The sequence below is a fragment of the Bubalus kerabau genome, chromosome 10 (assembly GCF_029407905.1).
Source record: "Bubalus kerabau isolate K-KA32 ecotype Philippines breed swamp buffalo chromosome 10, PCC_UOA_SB_1v2, whole genome shotgun sequence".
Taxonomy (NCBI): domain Eukaryota; kingdom Metazoa; phylum Chordata; class Mammalia; order Artiodactyla; family Bovidae; genus Bubalus; species Bubalus kerabau.
The window spans coordinates 58,965,669-58,986,165 of NC_073633.1; the positions used below are offsets into that span (position 1 = coordinate 58,965,669).

The 20,497-nt window shown below is 36.2% G+C and overlaps 1 protein-coding gene across 6 annotated transcripts in view; it reads right to left on the bottom strand.

The window, feature by feature from the left end:
- TEX9 (testis expressed 9) overlaps positions 1–20,497 on the bottom strand; it is a 101,366-nt gene that overhangs the window by 64,952 nt on the left and 15,917 nt on the right. For 5 of the 6 annotated variants that reach the window (XM_055537877.1, XM_055537875.1, XM_055537880.1 and 2 more), the window contains exons 5-7: positions 5,083–5,128; positions 4,273–4,349; positions 1,421–1,599 (exon numbers count right to left, since the gene is read on the bottom strand). In XM_055537877.1, coding sequence (XP_055393852.1) covers positions 1,421–1,599; positions 4,273–4,349; positions 5,083–5,128 — 302 coding nt within the window. The remainder of the gene's footprint in view (positions 1–1,420; positions 1,600–4,272; positions 4,350–5,082; positions 5,129–20,497) is intronic. The other variant, XM_055537876.1, reaches the window with a different exon arrangement.

Consider the following 20,497-nt stretch of genomic DNA (forward strand, 5'->3'; position numbering starts at 1 on the left):
ATGTGGAATAGGCAAGAACTCCCTAAAAGGGGAGACACCTTGGTCAAAGACTGTGAAAAGAGAAGGATGCAAAAGTGGCAGAGAGGTCATTAAGCAAGAAGAAACAAAGCAGCAATTTAAGGTAGTCTGTGCCAGTTCTTATACCTGGGCAGAGGAACTCTCTAACAAGGCCATGAGTGACTATTAATTGAGTAACAGCCAATATCTGACTACTGAGTCCTTGAAGGCATCTTGAGGCATGAAGGTAATTTTTTCTTTCACTTGTCTTCATTCTTAATGATTAGCCTCAGAAAGCTTGAATAGGTTAGTAAACTTAGTGAAGTGAAGTCACTCAGTCGTGTCCAACTCTTTGTGACCCCATGGACTGTAGCCTATCAGGCTCTTCTGTCCATGGGATTCTCCAGGCAAGTATACTGGAGTGGGTTGCCATCTCCTTGTCCAGGAGATCTTCCCAACCCAGGGATTGAACCCAGGTCTCCCGCATTGTAGGCAGATGCTTTACCGTCTAAGCCACCAGGGATTAGCCTCAGAAAGCTTGTATAGGTTAGTAAACGTAACAAATGCATAAATGAATTATTCCTCATTTATGACTAACTAGCAGCAGCAGCATAATAATCATTACACATGTAAATCAATGAGATTTTCACAGAATCAGAATATTAAGCATAAACTTCATGATCATCTAATATTAATACAAACTGCTAAATTTTCAAGTGAAGACATTGCTATTATAGAGGGACTAAGCAGTATGCCTGAACCCAGTTAATTACAGTTCAACATTAACTATGTTCATATAAACTCAACTGTATTGTTTTTTATGTAAATAGAATAGGTGGCACGTCATAAATTCAACAATTTTAGAGGCACTACCGGTAACTAACATAATGTTTTTGATGACTCAGACTAAGTATTTTTCTAGTGGTATGCAGAGAATGAGTTTGTAAGAAAGAAAATAATATTCATTAGAAAATTCATTATTTTACTTGATGCTAATCAATAATTCATTTATCCTTTAGCACATGTTGATTTAATACACAATAAAGAGAATTCAGTAACATCAAATGAAAGGAATTCAAAGAAACATTTTTTAAAAATTATTTCAATGTTTTAATAATAAGCTATGGGGCATTTAACTTTAGTTGAAAATGGGTCAGTGAAACTAATCCTAGATAGTTCTTTTTAGTTTTACTTTTTATAATAGAAAATATCAAACATATATAAAAGTAGTGAGACCAGTTCAGTGAAACTCTGCTTACCCATCATCCATTTTTAACAATTACTGACTTAAAAGCAATTTTATTTCATCTATCAAACAAATGCAAAACATCACAATACATTTTCTAAATACAAGAAAAATTGTTCTCAATGTTGCTTTTTTAAGCAATTGTGATAGAAGAATAAAAATAAACAAAAAACCTACCTGTTCCAATGTCTTCACTAACACTAGAAAAAATATCATCATTTATATAATCAGGTAAGCCTTCTTTCTCTAGTTGCCCTTCAATCTTGCTAATTGTTTTTGCAAGAGAAAAGTCTGAGAAATCCTCTGGAATGGCAACATCACTGGCAGTCTGCACATGAGAGTATTTCAATTTTACACTAAAAAAAAAAAAGAAATATATATATACGTGTGTGTGTGTGTGTGTGTATATAATATAAAAAGTAGATATGATTCCCAGATATGACCTTTATTCAAATTAAAAAGCAGATCAAAATTATTATTATAAATTGTAAGCTTATCATGATATCTACAATTGATACTTTCAAGGACTATACTACAAGAGATTTAGTAGACTTTTAATGACAATCACAGAGCTGGAGAAGGCTTTATGATGCCAGTTACTCTAGACATTGACAATGTAAAAAAAATAAACAGAAACCTCAATTAAACACTATGGCAAAACCAATACAAGATTGTAAAGTAAATTAGCCTCCAATTAAAATAAATAAATTTACATCAAAAAAAAAAATAAAGAGAAGACTAAAATCATTAAAAAAAAAACAAAAAACAAAAAAAACCCAACACACACAGTCAGGAGACCAGGAGGGGGAACTCTCACACCATGCAACAACAGCAAAGCCCAAGAGTATAAAGAAAGACTCCTCTTCCTTTCCAGCTACAGCTCCGCTGATGAAAAGCCTTTGTTCCCTACAGCCCTCCCAGCTTCCTTTTTCCCCCTAAGAAAGAGTTACCCTTGCCTTGCTGTGCAGGGACTTGCATGTGGCTCACCATGGTGACAGATCCCAAAGTGCAGTTCTCTCCTGATTCCAAACAAACCCATTTTTTGCTAAAGAATTATTTGTTTTAGGTCAGCACTCTCAACTGAACACCAAAACTAAGAGTACTGAACTTGGTCTCCCAGGTCAAATACAGACTATGGCTTTTAATTTTACCTGCTGCTGGAAAAGAACTGTACAATTTTATATCACTCTAGCCATAAGTCTGCAAACACTGAAGAATAATACCTCTTGAGAAACAATTGCAGAGTAAAGAGTTCTTAGCTCAAACTCCACATATTTTTCCACCTAAAGAAACATTATAAGCAGGATCAAAATCTGCCAAAAAGTTGTGTTTTGATTTTAAGTAAGGGGAGAAATATGAAATAAAAGTCACTATCAAAGGCACTGAGGAATGGGCCAAGACTAACTCATTCAGTCTGTTTCTGAAAGCCTTACTTTTAACTTTAAAGCCTAACTCACTTTTAACACATAAGCAAAGGCTTTACAATTCTTTTGGGAAAAGAACCTTTTATTTAAAATGTAAACTTGAAGTCTGAAAATAAGATAAAAACCCTTTCCAGTTATGTATGTACTTATGTATGCAGCATATGTTCTCTTTTCTTCTATCCATTTTAGATTTTTTTCTTCCTTATCCTTTCACCCTGTGTTTCTGGTCTCTTGTATTCAAAACACAAAAACTTTACTTGGCTTTTCTTGGTGAAGGTGAAAGAGAGTGAAAAAGCTGGATTAAAACTCAACATTCAAAAAACTAAGATCATGGCATCGGGTCCAATCACTTCATGGCAAATAGATAAGGAAAAAGTGGAAACAGTATCAGATTTCATTTTACTGGGCTCCAAAATCCCTGTGGATAGTGATGGCAGCCATGAAATGAAAAGATGCTTGCTCCTTGGAAGAAAAGCTATGACATACCTAGACACCATATTAAAAAGCAGAGACATTAGTCAAAGCTATGTTTTTTCTAGTAGTCATGTATGGATGTGAGAGTTGAACCATAAAGAAGGCTGACTGAGCACCAAAGAATTGATGCTTTCAAACTGTGGTGCTGGAGAAGACTCTTCAAGAGTCCCTTGGACAGAAAGGAGATCAAACCAGTCAATCCTAAATCAACCCTGAATATTCACTGGAATGACTGATGCTGAAGCTGAAGCTCCAATACTTCGCCACCTGATGTAAAGAGTCAACTCACTGGAAAGGACCCTAATGTTAGGAAGATTGAGGGCAAGAGAAGAAGAGGCCTCAGAGGATGAGATGGTTGGATGGCATCACTGACTCAATGGACATGAGTTTGAGCAAATTCTGGGAGACAGTGAATGACAGGGAAGCCTGGCAAGCTGCAGTTCATGGGGTCGCAGTCAGACACAACTTAGCAACTGAACAACGACAAAAATACACAAGGATTAACAAAGATTTTCCAGAATTATAATACAGTTATCAGTTTGAATAAGCAATAGACATGTAAATTTAATAATTTACTGTGAATTAGAAGCTGGTTAGTACAATCCACTGCAGGTGTGAGACTCCTTTGCAAAAAGGTCTACTATTCTAAAGAATCTCTTGGGTCTCCTTTTAGTGCTTAAAGTACTAAAAATAGTCTTGAAAGTTTTTTCACCCAAAACAATAGAATGTAAATTATAACTATACTATAGTTTTATTGAGAACATGCCAAAATCATTCTATATCTCAATATACACAATAATGCATGGTGTTCAAAAAGTATAAGACTATTCAGTCTATTTGAGAGAACTAGGCAGAAAGAGCATCTAGGTTCTAGCTTCTGATCTAACAAAATAACTAGCTAAAAATAACAGTTAAAAATTTTGAAATGTGGCATTTTTGCTTATCTAATCAAATATTTCTGATTAGAAGATGCTTTAAATTACTAAATGTGGAGAAAAATGTAGAGTGTAATTTTGTATCTTTTGGGATATAAAAAGATCCAAAGAAACAAAACTTACTAGTTAAGAACAATGATACTGTAAATTATGAAACTAAAAAAAGAAAGTAATAATTTAAAAAACTGTACTATACCTTGATTTTCTTCCTTTACTTGCAGAGTATAGTTTGTTTTGAACTTTGTTTATGGGATCAACATTTTTGGTCTTTGGCTAAAGGATAAGAATTTAAATGACTGATTAATTAATTACATTCTAATCAGTTGCCCAGGAAGGCAATTACATAATACACAGAATCACTAGTTTGCTACATAGAATTCCTATTTTCACATAATTAATCAAACTGTATTTTAAGGAATCCAGAATTGTATAGCTAGAAAAGACCTAGTTATTACTAGGACCAAGAGATTTAAAGATAAGAAAATGAGGCCCAAAGATTTGAAGATATTCAGCTAGTTAGCAGAATGTTCAACTGGATGTTCTGATTTACAGAATTTAATTCTCATCAATTCTTGTTCAGACACATCTCCACATACACTATTCCCTGGGTCAAAGATCCCCATGGGTGGAATCTGTACATCCCAGTATGCCCAGCACCTGGAATAGTGATCTCTACACACAGTAAATATTTAAACAAATGAATAAACCTCCCAAATTGCCTTCATTGTATATAAATTCTTTTCTTTTTCAGGTCTTCCATCTAATAAATTTGGGCTTCAGAGAGAAAACTAAAAATTAATGTATCTTCAAACTGTTCAGTGAAACTATGAGACAAAAAAGGATTCAATTTATTTTATGAGCAATATTTCATAAAGGCATATCTTTTAAATAACAAGGCTAATATTCTATTTCTATAGAATCATACGGTTTTGTCTAAGAAAAATACTAAAAGCCAACCTAAATTCTACAGAATGTAATCACATTTCCAAAAAGTTTAAATTCATACCTTAGTTTCTGAATGTAAATGAACTGTCCCTTCAGATAATGGACGTCTACAGATAAAAAATAAACATCATATATTAATAGTAGATGGTACTAAACTGAGACAGAATAAAATTCAACAGCAATTATATCTGAAAGGAAAATATATAAAACTATCAAGTAGACTTGGCTATAATTCTAATTATACACATGTTAACTTACTTTGAGTGAGTGTCACAAACAAGAAAAGTGCTTTGGTCAAATAATTCGTTTTTGGGAAGAAACACTAAAGTGCCAAATTTTTTGTAGGAAAATGTAGCACAAATTTTAATGAATTGAAATCACAATGAGTGATACTGGCTTCACACGGGAATCATCTATTTTACAAAATGATTCACCACAGGGCTTTACATTGTGAAGTCACTCAGTGTTCTTGTTTGTCTCACAGATTTAAAAACGTAAAAACTTGATCAGTGTGTTCTTCCCCACTATATTATGAACTCCACGAGGGTAGCAATCATACTTCTGCCTGAGTTCACTGCTCTACGTCTAGTCCTTGGCATAGTACCTGGCACATAAGCTCTTAAATTGGCACTAAATAAATATTTGTTAAATGTATAAATAAATATATCTAAAATACATTTTTATGCAGTTTTGGGAACATGTTTGTAGCTTAAAACACATAATGTTTATGGGAGTCTGCAAACTATGGCCCACAGGTTTAATCACCCACATCCATTTATGTACACACTGTCCACAGCTGCTTTCACACTACAACAGCCAATCTGTAGTTGTGACAAAGACTGTATAGCCCACAAACCTAAAAATATTTACTATGTGGCTCTTTATAGAAAAAATCTGCCTACCCATGACCAATTTTCCAGATCATCCCCAACACATGTATGACTATTTCTAAAACCCAACCACTTCAGTACCTATCATTGCTATTAAAAAAAACCAAAAGCCCTCTGTATATTCTGAGGACTCCTAACCAAAGTAGAGAACATACAAACAAAATTACTTTCTATCGGATGCCACCTACAGTCACCTAATAGCTATACTTTTTGTTCAATGCTAAACACAAAGATATACTTAAGATAGATATTTAATACAGCCTCTTAAAGAACTAGAAACTGCTCTGTAAAGGGGGGGAAAAGGCCTTCAAATATCTTAAAATTAGAGACCAAAGACTCATTCTCATATATGACATGAAAATGCTTCCAAACTTTATTTATTTGGCTGTGCCGGGTCTTAGGTGCAGCATGCAGGGCATTAGGGATCTAATTCCTCCACCAGGGATTCAAGCCTGACCCCCTGCATTGGGAACATGGAGTCTTAGCCATTGGACCACCAGGGAAGTCTGTTTCCAAATTTTATACAAAATTAAGTGATCTCCTTAAATCATTCTTATTTTAAATCAGTATTCGCCATTTCCTTACATTTTTCTACATCTTCCATCTCCCCCTGCCCACCTACCATATACATATTCACAAGGACCAAAGACATTTAATAGTTATCTGTCTCCCTCAGGTTTACCAGAGTGCTACTACTTTGTTAGTGTATTTCATGAAAGATAATTTCCACAATATTCAGATTATTTTTGGTAAACTTCTTGTAAGATTTGTGTGTAATGGGCTTAAAATAACTTGTGTGGTAAACCCTGCTTCCAGCAGACTGAAGGATAGGCATGCTATACTATCAGGAAACTGAGGTCTGGTTTACCTACCATATTCACACAGGGGAAGTAACCCTGGATGTTGAAGACCTATTACAATAAATAGTCTGACTACAATAATTTAATTCAATTATCACTGTTTCAAGCTGAAACAGATTGTCTCTTCACAGAATTACCTCCCATCTTTAATAATTTCCAACCATCAAGTGCCATGTTTGATATGGCAAAAGCCATCTGTTCAAACACTAGCATTAAAAAAAAATGGACACCTGATCTAGGTAAGCAGAGGTGTTATCACCACTTTGCACTTCAGGAAAATTTAGTGAAAGAAAAACAACAGATTTATTTTCATGCTTGTAAAATCAGTCTCTCACCTGTTTCAACAGAAACCAGGGATTAGCAGTTGCTAACATTATTTCAATCTTTTTTATTTACTGGATAAAAACTGTAATTAATGGTAACTTAATTTTGGAATTTTGGTAACTATTAAACACTATCTTCCATAAAATATCAGAAAGCATTATGTACAATATGGATATGTAGTTTCATGTTATATATTATATATATACACACACAATGTATATATCAAATGATGATATAAAGATATCTTTATGGAAAAAAATTTTAATTTCAAAACATATTAAAAATATGTTCTTTTAATACACTAGGCATTAACTCCTTGGGAGCAGAACCTAGTCTGTTTACTCACCCTGGTGTACCACCAATACATTAATTGTTCAAAATTTGTTATGACCTAATTTATTTTTGGCACTAATCAGATCAGATCAGATCAGATCAGTCGCTCAGTCATGTCCGACTCTTTGCAACCCCATGAATCGCAGCACGTCAGGCCTCCCTGTCCATCACCAACTCCCAGAGTTCACTGAGACTCATGTCCATCGAGTCAGTGATGCCATCCAGCCATCTCATCCTCTGTCGTCCCCTTCTCCTCCTGCCCCCAATCCCTCCCAGCATCAGGGTCTTTTCCAATGAGTCAACTCTTCGCATGAGGTGCCCAAAGTACTGAAGTTTCAGCTTTAGCATCAGTCCTTCCAAAGAAATCCCAGGGCTGATCTCCTTCAGAATGGACTGGTTGGATCTCCTTGCAGTCCAAGGGATTCTCAAGAGTCTTCTCCAACACCACAGTTCAAAAGCATCAATTCTTCGGCACTCAGCCTTCTTCACAGTCCAACTCTCACATCCATACATGACCACAGGAAAAACCATAGCCTTGACTAGATGAACCTTTGTTGGCAAAGTAATGTCTCTGCTTTTGAATATGCTATCTAGGTTGGTCATAACTTTCCTTCCAATAGTGTTCATTATTTTTTTTTCAGGCTTACTGAAATAAAATTCATACATGGTAAAATATACCTCTTTAGGTGTACATTTCTATAAATTTTACAAAATTCTATGTCATGTAACCATCACCACAACCAAGATAAAGAATATTTCCATCATCCCAAAAAGTTCCCTTGTGCCCCATTGTAGTTAATTCCTTTCCCAAGTCCCACACAACCACTAATTCAATTTCTGTCCCTATATTTTTACCTTTTTCAGAATGTCAAATAAATGAAATCATACAGTATATACATTTTTCAGTCTATCTTCTTTTACTCAGCATCCATGTTGTTGCTGTTATCAGCAGTTCATTGCCTTTAACTGCTAAGAAAGACTCAATTACATGGATATACCATAATTTGTTTATCCATTCACCACTTTGATCGATGTTTGAGTTGTTCCCAGTTTGGGCAATTATGAATAAAATGGCTATAAATGTTTGCATGCACGTTTTTTCTTGGACATATGTCTTCATTTTTCTTGGGTATATAGCTAGAGGGGAACTGCTGGACTGTATGCAATAATTATTCTTGACTAAATGAATAAGGTCTCAATATTTCAAATATGAGCCAAATATACTGCCACTTAAGTAATACTGCTTTGCTGTTTCTAAGGCCTTTAAGGTGTTTAAACATTAAAGTCTCTCTGTGCAACTCTCAATGTCTGCTTCTTCATCTTAGAAGACTGGGAGATCTCACAGCTATTCTAAGATTTAAACAATCACAAGCAGGTTTACTCCACCATTCTTAATGTTCTTTTGCTGATAACGCTCTCAAAAGTTTCTTACCATTTGATTCCAGTCAGTTACATGTGCCATTACCACACTCATAACTCCAAGACTGCTTCTTTACCCTAAACTCCTCTCTCTCTCCCTTCCTTCCACCTCTTCCCAAACTCAGCTGAAAAATAGTTTACTTTGAGGTTGTCAAGCTTCTATAAGGGGACTACTACCTTTAGTTAGATCTTTACTCTGAGACATTTTATCCAAATGGATAGGTTCACTAGGTGTAATTTAAAATGATCCTTGCCCTCAAAAACCTTAATCCAGGGGCAACTTTTATCAATAGTCGTGATAAAAGTTTTTTATCACTTTATTTTAAGTCTGACCTTTGCCACAAAGGTGAGCTTTAATATTTAATAGACTTTTATCCCTTAAACATTTTTTCAATTTTATCTCATAATTTTTTAGGTCTAAAAGCAGTTAACTGGGAGGAGCTAAGATGGCGGAGGAGTAGGACAGGGAGAACACTTTCTCCCCAACAAATTCATCAAAAGAACATTTAAACACTGAGTAAATTCCACAAAACAACTTCTGAATGCCGGCAGAGGCCATCAAGCACCCAGAAAAGCAACCCAACTCTTCGAAAGGAGGTAGGAAAAAATATAAAAGACAAAAAAAGAGACAAAAGAGGGAGGGACGGAGTTCTGTCCCGGGAAAGGAGTCGTAAAAAGAGAGACGTTTCCAAACACCAGGAAACCTTCTCACTGCCGAATCTGTGCCGAGCCTTGGAAGCACAGAGGGCAACATAACAGGGAGGAAAAATAAATAAACAATTAAAACCTGCAGATTGCAAGCCCTACGGTAACTCCCCCAGCGTAGAAGCAGCGCAGATGCCTGCACACGCCACTAGCAAGCAGGGGCTGGGCAGGGAGGCACGCGCGGGCTGCATCGCTTAGAGTAAGGAGCTGGCCTGAATACCCCGAGGGCTATCTGAGCAAAATAATTTGGGCTAGCAAACCAGACTGTGGGATATCTACCATGCGAAAAGCCAGCCCTAACCTAAGACACCACCAGGCCCGCGCACGGAACAAAGGACTGAACAGAGATAGCCGGCTGCAGACCATCCCCCTCCGCTGACAAGCAGCCAGAGCTGGAAGGGGGCAATTGCAGCCCCAGAGAGACATCATCTATAAAACTGTAAGCAGGCTTTTTTGCTAACTAAAACTTCTTGGGGGTCTGGACGGTCAACATCCGTCTGAGAAGGTGCGCCGGTTGTACACCTAGATAACTGAGCGGGGGGAGGCGATAAGTCGCAGCAATCGCGCTCGCCAAACACCTCATCACCTGAGCTGCTCGGACCTGGGAAGGGTACAAAACGCAGGCCCAACCGAGTCTGCGCCTCTGAGGACTACCCAAGTGCCTGAACCTGAGCGGCTTGGACCCGGGAGGTGCAAGCAGCCCAGGGCCGGCCACGGATGGTTCCTGGTGGAGCAACCTAGAGCCTGAGCAGTGTGGGCAGGGAGGCTACACGCGCCGTGAGCAGGGCAGACCCAGTGTGGCTGAGGCACTGCGAGCACACGCCAGTGTTATTTGTTTGCAGCGTCCCTCCCTCCCCACAGCGCGACTGAACAAGTGAGCCTAAAAAAAAAAAAAGTGTCCACCACCGTCCCCTTTGTATCAGGGCGGAAACCAGACACTGAAGAGACCAGCAAACAGAAGAAGCTATAACAGAGGGAACCACCTTGGAAGCTACAGGAAATAGATTAAACCCTGTGGTTAGTACCGACTACATAGGAAGGGGCCTATAGATCTTGAGAAATGTAAGTCGGACCAAGGAACTAGCCGAAAATGAACTGACCCCACAATACTCACAACAAAACCAGAGAAAGTCCTAGATATATTTTTACTATTTTTACGATCATTCTTTCTTTTTTTTTTTTAATTTAAAAAAAATTTTAAGTCCTCTATTATCCCTTTAATTTTCACTTTTATGACCTATTACTTTGCAAAAAAAAAAAAAAAGACCCTTTTTTTAAAGCAAACTTCATATATATATATTTTTATAATTTTTGTGACCTTGTTTTTTTTTTTTTTTCCTTCTTTTCTTTAACATTGTATTTTTGAAATTCCAATCTCTACTCTTGATTTTTAATTTTAGCTTTTTGGTATTTGTTATCAATTTTGTACCTATATTTTTATTTATAATTTTTGTGACTTTTTTTTCTCTCTCTGTTTCTTTTTCTTCTTCTTTTATATAACACTGTATATCTGAAATTCCAAACTCTACTCTAGATTTTCAATTTATGCTTTTTGGCATTTGTTATCAATTTTGTATCCATATTTTCTTTATAATTTTTGCGACTTTGTTTGTTTGTTTTTCTCTCTTTTTTCTTCTTCTTCTTCTTTTTTTTAACATTGTATTTTTGAAATTCCAAATTCTACTCTAGATGTTTAACTTTTGCTTTTTGGTATTTGTTATCAATTTTGTACCTATATTTTCTTTATAATTTTTGCAACTTTGTTTTTGTTTTTTTTTCTCTCTTTCTTTTCCTTCTTCTTTTCTTTAACATTGTATTTTTGAAATTCCAAACTCTACTCTAGATTTTTAATTTTTGCTTTTATGTATTTGTTATCAATTTTGTACCTTTAAGAACCCAATCTTCAGGACCCATTTTTCACTAGGGAGCAAGATTACTGGCTTGACTGCTCTCTCTCCCTTTGGACTCTCCTTTTTCTCCACCGGGTCGCCTGAGTCTCCTCCCTAACCCCTCTCTACTCTACCCAACTCTGTGAATTTGTGTGTTCCAGACGGTGGAGAACACTTAGGGAACTGATTACTGGCTGGATCTGTCTCCCTCCTTTTCATTTCCCCCTTTTATCCTCCTGGCCACCTCTGTCTCCTTCCTCCTTCTTCTCTTCTCTGTATAACTCCATGAACATCTCTGAGTGGTCCAGTTGTGGAGTGCACATAAGGAAGTGATTACTGGCTAGCCCACTCTCTCCTCTATTGATTCCACCTCATCTCATTCAGGTCATCTCTAACTCCCTCCTCCCTCTTCTCTTCTCCATGTAACGCTGTGAACCTCTCTGGGTGACCCTCACAGCGGAGAAACTTTTCATTTTTAACGTAGATGTTTTATCAATGGTGCTGTATAGAAAGAGATGTTTTGAAACTACTGTAAAAAGAAGACCGATAACTGGAAGCAGGAGGCTTAAGTCCAAACCCTGACTCCAGGGAACTCCTGACTCCAAGGAACATTAATTGACAGGAGCTCATCAAATGCCTCCATACTGACACTGAAACCAAGCACCACACAAGAGCCAACAAGTTCCAGGGCAAGACATACCAAGCAAATTCTCCAGCAACACAGGAACACAGCCCTGAGCTCCAAGATACAGGCTGCCCAAAGTCACCCCAAAACCATAGACATTTCATAACTCATTACTGGACACTTCATTGCACTCCAGAGAGAACAAATCCAGCTCCACCCACCAGAACACCAACACAAGCTTCCCTAACCAAGAAACCTTGACAAGCCACCTGTACAAACCCACACACGGTGAGGAAACGCCACAGTAAACAGAACTCCACAAACTGCCAGAATACAGAAAGGACACCCCAAACTCAGCAATTTAAACAAGATGAAGAGACAGAGGAATACCCAGCAGGTAAAGGAACAGGATAAATGCCCACCAAACCAAACCAAAGAGGAAGAGATAGGGAATCTACCTGATAAAGAATTTCGAATAATGATAGTGAAATTGACCCAAAATCTTGAAATCAAAATGGAATCACAGATAAATAGCCTGGAGACAAGGATTGAGAAGATGCAAGAAAGGTTTAACAAGGACCTAGAAGAAATAAAAAAGGATCAATATATAATGAATAATGCAATAAATGAGATCAAAAACACTCTGAAGGCAACAAATAGTAGAATAACAGAGGCAGAAGATAGGATTAGTGAATTAGAAGACAGAATGGTAGAAATAAATGAATCAGAGAGGATAAAAGAAAAACGAATTAAAAGAAATGAGGACAATCTCAGAGACCTCCAGGACAATATTAAACGCTACAACATTCGAATCATAGGGGTCCCAGAAGAAGAAGACAAAAAGAAAGACCATGAGAAAATACTTGAGGAGATAATAGTTGAAAACGTCCCTAAAATGGGGAAGGAAATAATCACTCAAGTCCAAGAAACACAGAGAGTCCCAAACAGGATAAACCCAAGGCGAAACACCCCAAGACACTAATCAAATTAGCAAAGATCAAACACAAAGAACAAATATTAAAAGCAGCAAGGGAAAAACAACAAATAACACACAAGGGAATTCCCATAAGGATAACAGCTGATCTTTCAAAAGAAACTCTTCAAGCCAGGAGGGAATGGCAAGACATACTTAAAGTGATGAAAGAAAATAACCTACAGCCCAGATTACTGTACCCAGCAAGGATCTCATTCAAATATGAAGGAGAAATCAAAAGCTTTACAGACAAGCAAAAGCTGAGAGAATTCAGCACCACCAAACCAGCTCTCCAACAAATACTAAAGGATATTCTCTAGACAGGAAACACAAAAATGGTGTATAAATTCGAACTCAAAACAATAAAGTAAATGGCAATGGGATCATACTTATCAATAATTACCTTAAACGTAAATGGGTTGAATGCCCCAACCAAAAGACAAAGACTGGCTGAATGGATACAAAAACAAGACCCCTACATATGCTGTCTACAAGAGACCCACCTCAAAACAGGGGACACATACAGACTGAAAGTGAAGGGCTGGAAAAAGATTTTCCATGCAAATAGGGACCAAAAGAAAGCAGGAGTAGCAATACTCACATCAGATAAAATAGACTTTAAAACAAAGGCTGTGAAAAGAAACAAAGACAGTCACTACATAATGATCAAAGGATCAATCCAAGAAGAAGATATAACAATTATAAATATATATGCACCCAACACGGGAGCACCGCAGTATGTAAGGCAAATGCTAACAAGTATGAAAGGAGAAATTAATAACAACACAATAATAGTGGGAGACTTTAATACCCCACTCACACCTATGGATAGATCAACTAAACAGAAAATTAACAAGGAAACACAAACTTTAAACGATACAATAGACAAGTTAGACCTAATTGATATCTATAGGACATTTCATCCCCAAACAGTGAATTTCACCTTTTTCTCAAGTGCACATGGAACCTTCTCCAGGATAGATCACATCCTGGGCCATAAATCTAGTCTTGGTAAATTCAAAAAAACTGAAATCATTCCAAGCATCTTTTCTGACCACAATGCAGTAAGATTAGATCTCAATTACAGGAGAAAAACTATTAAAAACTCCAACATATGGAGGCTGAACAACACGCTGCTGAATAACCAACAAATCACAGAAGAAATCAAAAAAGAAATCAAAATTTGCATAGAAATGAACGAAAATGAAAACACAACAACCCAATACCTGCGGGATACTGTAAAAGTAGTCCTAAGGGGAAAGTTCATAGCAATACAGGCATACCTCAAGAAACAAGAAAAAAAGTCAAATAAATAACCTAACTCTACACCTAAAGCAACTAGAAAAGGAAGAAATGAAGAACCCCAGGATTAGTAGAAGGAAAGAAATCTTAAAAATTAGGGCAGAAATAAAATGCAAAAGAAACAAAAGAGACCATAGCAAAAATCAACAAAGCCAAAAGCTGGTTCTTTGAAAGGATAAATAAAATTGACAAACCATTAGCCAGACTCATCAAGAAACAAAGGGAGAAAAATCAAATCAATAAAATTAGAAATGAAAATGGAGAGATCACAACAGACAACACAGAAATACAAAGGATCATAAGAGACTACTATCAGCAATTATATGCCAATAAAATGGACAATGTGGAAGAAATGGACAAATTCTTAGAAAAGTACAACTTTCCAAAACTCGACCAGGAAGAAATAGAAAATCTTAACAGACCCATCACAAGCACAGAAATTGAAACTGTAATCAAAAATCTTCCAACAAACAAAAGCCCAGGTCCAGACGGCTTCACAGCTGAATTCTACCAAAAATTTAGAGAAGAGCCAACACCTATCCTACTGAAACTCTTCCAGAAAATTGCAGAGGAAGGTAAACTTCCAAACTCATTCTATGAGGCCACCATCACCCTAATACCAAAACCTGACCAAGATCTCACAAAAAAAGAAAACTACAGGCCAATATCAGTGATGAACATAGATGAAAAAATCCTTAACAAAATTTTAGCAATCAGAATCCAACAAGACATTAAAAAGATCATACACCATGACCAAGTGAGCTTTATCCCAGGGATGCAAGGATTCTTCAATATCCACAAATCAATCAATGTAATACACCACATTAACAAATTGAAAAATAAAAACCATATGATTATCTCAATAGATGCAGAGAAAGCCTTTGACAAAATTCAACATCCATTTATGATCAAAACTCTCCAGAAAGCAGGAATAGAAGGAACATACCTCAACATAATCAAAGCTATATATGACAAACCCACAGCAAATATTATCCTCAATGGTGAAAAATTGAAAGCATTTCCTCTAAAGTCAGGAACAAGACAAGGGTGCCCACTTTCACCATTACTATTCAACATAGTTTTGGAAGTTTTGGCCACAGCAATCAGAGCAGAAAAAGAAATAAAAGGAATCCAAATTGGAAAAGAAGAAGTAAAACTCTCACTGTTTGCAGATGACATGATCCTCTACATAGAAAACCCTAAAGACTCCACCAGAAAATTACTAGAACTAATCAATGATTATAGTAAAGTTGCAGGATATAAAATCAACACACAGAAATCCCTTGCATTCCTATACACTAGTAATGAGAAAACAGAAAGAGAAATTAAGGAAACAATTCCATTCACCATTGCAACGGAAAGAATAAAATACTTAGGAATATATCTACCTAAAGAAACTAAAGACCTATATATAGAAAATTATAAAACACTGGTGAAAGAAATCAAAGAGGACACTAATAGATGGAGAAATATACCATGTTCATGGATTGGAAGAATCAATATAGTGAAAATGACTATACTACCCAAAGCAATCTATAGATTCAATGCAATCCCTATCAAGCTACCAACGGTATTCTTCACAGAGCTAGAACAAATAATCTCACAATTTGTATGGAAATACAAAAAACCTCGAATAGCCAAAGCTATCTTGAGAAAGAATGGAACTGGAGGAATCAACCTGCCTGACTTCAGGCTCTACTACAAAGCCACAGTCATCAAGACAGTATGGTACTGGCACAAAGACAGAAATATAGATCAATGGAACAAAATAGAAAGCCCAGAGATAAATCCACACACATATGGACACCTTATCTTTGACAAAAGAGGCAAGAATATACAATGGATTAAAGACAATCTCTTTAACAAGTGGTGCTGGGAAAACTGGTCAACCACTTGTAAAAGAATGAAACTAGAACACTTTCTAACACCATACACAAAAATAAACTCAAAATCGATTAAAGATCTAAACATAAGACCAGAAACTATAAAACTCCTAGAGGAGAACATAGGCAAAACACTCTCTGACATACGTCACAGCAGGATCCTCTATGACCCACCTCCCAGAATACTGGAAATAAAAGCAAAAATAAACAAATGGGACCTAATTAAACTTAAAAGCTTCTGCACATCAAAGGAAACTATAAGCAAGGTGAAAAGACAGCCTTCAGAATGGGAGAAAATAATAGCAAATGAAGCAACTGACAAACAACTAATCTCAAAAATATACAAGCAACTCCTACAGCTCAATTCCAGAAAAATAAATGACCCAATCAAAAAATGGGCCAAAGAACTAAACAGACATTTCTCCAAAGAAGACATACAGATGGCTAACAAACACATGAAAATATGCTCAACATCACTCATTATCAGAGAAATGCAAATCAAAACCACTATGAGGTACCATTTCACGCCAGTCAGAATGGCTGCTATCCAAAAGTCTACAAGCAATAAATGCTGGAGAAGGTGTGGCGAAAAGGGAACCCTCTTACACTGTTGGTGGGAATGCAAACTAGTACAGCCACTATGGAGAACAGTGTGGAGATTCCTTAAAAAACTGGAAATAGAACTGCCTTATGATCCAGCAATCCCACTGCTGGGCATACACACTGAGGAAACCAGAAGGGAAAGAGACACGTGTACCCCAATGTTCATCGCAGCACTGTTTCTAATAGCCAGGACATGGAAGCAACCTAGATGTCCATCAGCAGATGAATGGATAAGAAAGCTGTGGTACATATACACAATGGAGTATTACTCAGTCATTAAAAAGAATACATTTGAATCAGTTCCAATGAGGTGGATGAAACTGGAGCCTATTATACAGAGTGAAGTAAGCCAGAAAGAAAAACACCAATACAGTAAACTAATGCATATATATGGAATTTAGAAAGATGGTAACAACACCCCTGTATACGAGACAGCAAAAGAGACACTGATGTACAGAACAGTCTTTTGGACTCTGTGGGAGAGGGAGAGGGTGTGATGATTTGGGAGAATGGCATTGAAATACGTATAATATCATATATGAAACAAGTCACCAGTCCAGGTTCGATGCATGATGCTGGATGCTTGGGGCTGGTGCACTGGGACGACCCAGAGGGATGGTATGGGGAGGGAGGAGGGTTCAGGATGGGGAACACATGTATACCTGTGGCGGATTCATTTCGATATTTGGCAAAACCAATACAATATTATAAAATTTCAAAATAAAATTAAAAAAAAAAAGAAGTTAACTCTCCAAAGTTAAGAGTAATCAAGACAGTGTAGTACTGGCATAAGAACTGATACACAGATCAATGGAACAGAACTGAGAGTCCAAAAATAAAACCATTTTGTATGTCTCCAGTCAGGTGATTTTGACAAAGATGCCAAGACCATTCAACAGAGGAAATAGAATCAAAGCTGACTCTTATCTCACACCATGTAAAAAACACTAACCATATAAAAAACATTAACTCAAAATGGATCAGAGATCTAAATGTAAGAGCCAAAATGATACAATTTTCTTAGAAGAAAAGATAGTAGATCTTAATGACCTTGGATTTAGCAATGGATTCTTTGATACAACTCCTAAAGCACAAGGAGCAAAAGAAAAATAAAAAACCAGACCTCATCAAAATTAGAAGCAGGTGACTTTTTGAACATTACAAGGCCTGTAATTCCTAGAATTTCCATATTCCCTTTCACTTCTACTTACAAAACAGTCAATTCTTTCCTTAACTTATCTTTCTCATAATACAGTGTCAATATAGCTAATAATAAGAGCATATACTATAATACTCTGTTTTCTAACCTCTTCCTTAAGAACACTGGTTCATCAGACATTCATTCAACCTTGCAATTTATAAAAAGTGACAAGTTTTACTAAATTCACTGCCACTATTTAACAGCACTCTTATCTTTACAGCCTCCAAAATCAAGTGTCTTTGCTGGTACCGCCTAACCACTAAGTGAAAACCACACTTTTAGAATATTTGTTGTACAGCACCTGACTCAATAACAATTGCTTTACTAGTTAAGGTAGGCTACGATATTAACCCCAAATCTCAGTGGCTTACCATACTCAAAGTAGCAGAGAGGGAGAGAGGGCCCTTTTTACCAATGTTCCATGGCTGCCACCCAGTTTATTCATAAATATTTTTTTTGTTCCCTAATTTCTTTAGACATATCTAAAGTTCATATGAAATCTTGGGTGGGGGGGGAGATCTAATATATTTTATATCTATTAATTTATTTATTTTTACCTAATTTCACATGCAATTTTAAAAGAAAAAAGGTACAGTTCATGAAGACAGGTTTAGAAGTCTTATCAACTGTAGTCTGGATCTCAGTGAAATCCATCCATCTGTGGGTCCTAGATAAGCTTAAACTTCTTTAAGCTGCAGTTTTCTCATTTATTTTATTTGTTTTGCAGTTTCCTCATTTTTAAAAGGAGGACAGTAACACTGATTTCAAAATAACACTTTGAGAACTAAATGAAATAAAGCAGGTAAAAGGTTTACATTGTGTCTGACTGGTATAAGCCCCCAATTATTAGTATTTTTATAACTTACATTATTCTTCAAATTACAGATTTCCAATACTTACATACAAAAAGATATTATAAACAGATCCACATACACTATCCAGTAAAAATGGTGTTATCCCAGATTTCAAGCTATTATACAAAGCTACAGTAATCAAACAGTATGGTATTTGCATAAAAACAGACACATAGGTCAATGGAACAGACTACAGAGCCCAGAAATGAACTTGCTCAATCAAGCCAAGGGTATCAATGGGAAAATAGCAGTTTCTTCAATAAACAGTGTTAGGAAAAATGGACAGTCACATATAAAAAAATGAAAATAGACCACTATCTTATACCATACACAAAAAATAAACTCAAATGGATTAAACATTTGAATGGAAAACCTAAAACCATAAAACTCCTAGAAGAAAAACATAGGTGGTTAGCTCCTCGAGACTTGTCTTAGTGATTATTTTTTGGATTTGACACCAAATGCAAAGGCAACAAAAACAAAAATACACCCATGGGACTTTATCAAACTGAAAAGCTTTTGCACAGCTAAATTTTAAAAAAAATCAACAAAATGAAAGGTAATTTACTAAATAGGAGAAAATATTTTCAAATCATATATCTGGCAAATGGTTACTTTCAAAAAATACATTTTTAAAACCTCATTAAACTCAAATAAAATAACCCAACAAACTGATTTAAAAATGGGCAAAAGATGTGAATAGACAGTTTCTAAAGAAGACATATAGACTGCCAACAGATGCATGCAAAGATACTCAATATCACTAACCAACAGGGAAATATAAATCAAAACTTCAATGAGATATTATATCTGTAAGAACAGCTATTATCAAGAAGATAAGAGATAACAAATGCTGGCAAGGCTGTGGAGAAAAGGGAAACCTTGTACACTGCTGTCAGAAACATAATTTGGTACACTCACTTTGGAAAACAGTATAAAAGTTTCTCAAAAATTAAACATAGAACTATCATATGACCCAGCAATCTCACTTCTAGGTATTTATGCAAAGAAAATAAAAACACTATATATATATTTTTTTTCTTTTTTACATATATACACCTCCATGTTCACTGCAACAGTATTTACAATAGCCTAAACATGGAAACAACCTAAATGTCCATCAAGGGATGAACGAGCAAAGAAAATGTGCATGTTCTCTAATATTATATATATGCATATACCAAAATATAATATATATATATATAAATATTATTTGGCCATAAAAGAGAATGAAATCTTGCAATTTGTGACATGAATGGACTCGAAGGCAGTACACTAAGTGAAATAAGTCAGAGAAAAACAACTACAAACTGATCTCACTTATATGTAGAATCTAAAAGCAAGCAAACAAAAGGTGGTTGCTAGAGGCTGGCTGGTTGGGAGTAGGTGAAATGGGTGAAAGGAGTCAAAGGGCACAAACTACCAATTATAAAATAAGTAAGTCACAGGACATAATGTTCGGCATGGAGACTACACTTAATAATACTGTACTGCGTACTTGAATGCTGCTAAAAATCAAAGGTAGATCTTAAAGGTTCTCATCACAGAAGAATGGTTCAGGATGGCTGTGCAGAAGGACATGCATTCGTCTCCTCCTGCAAGAGCACCAAAATTG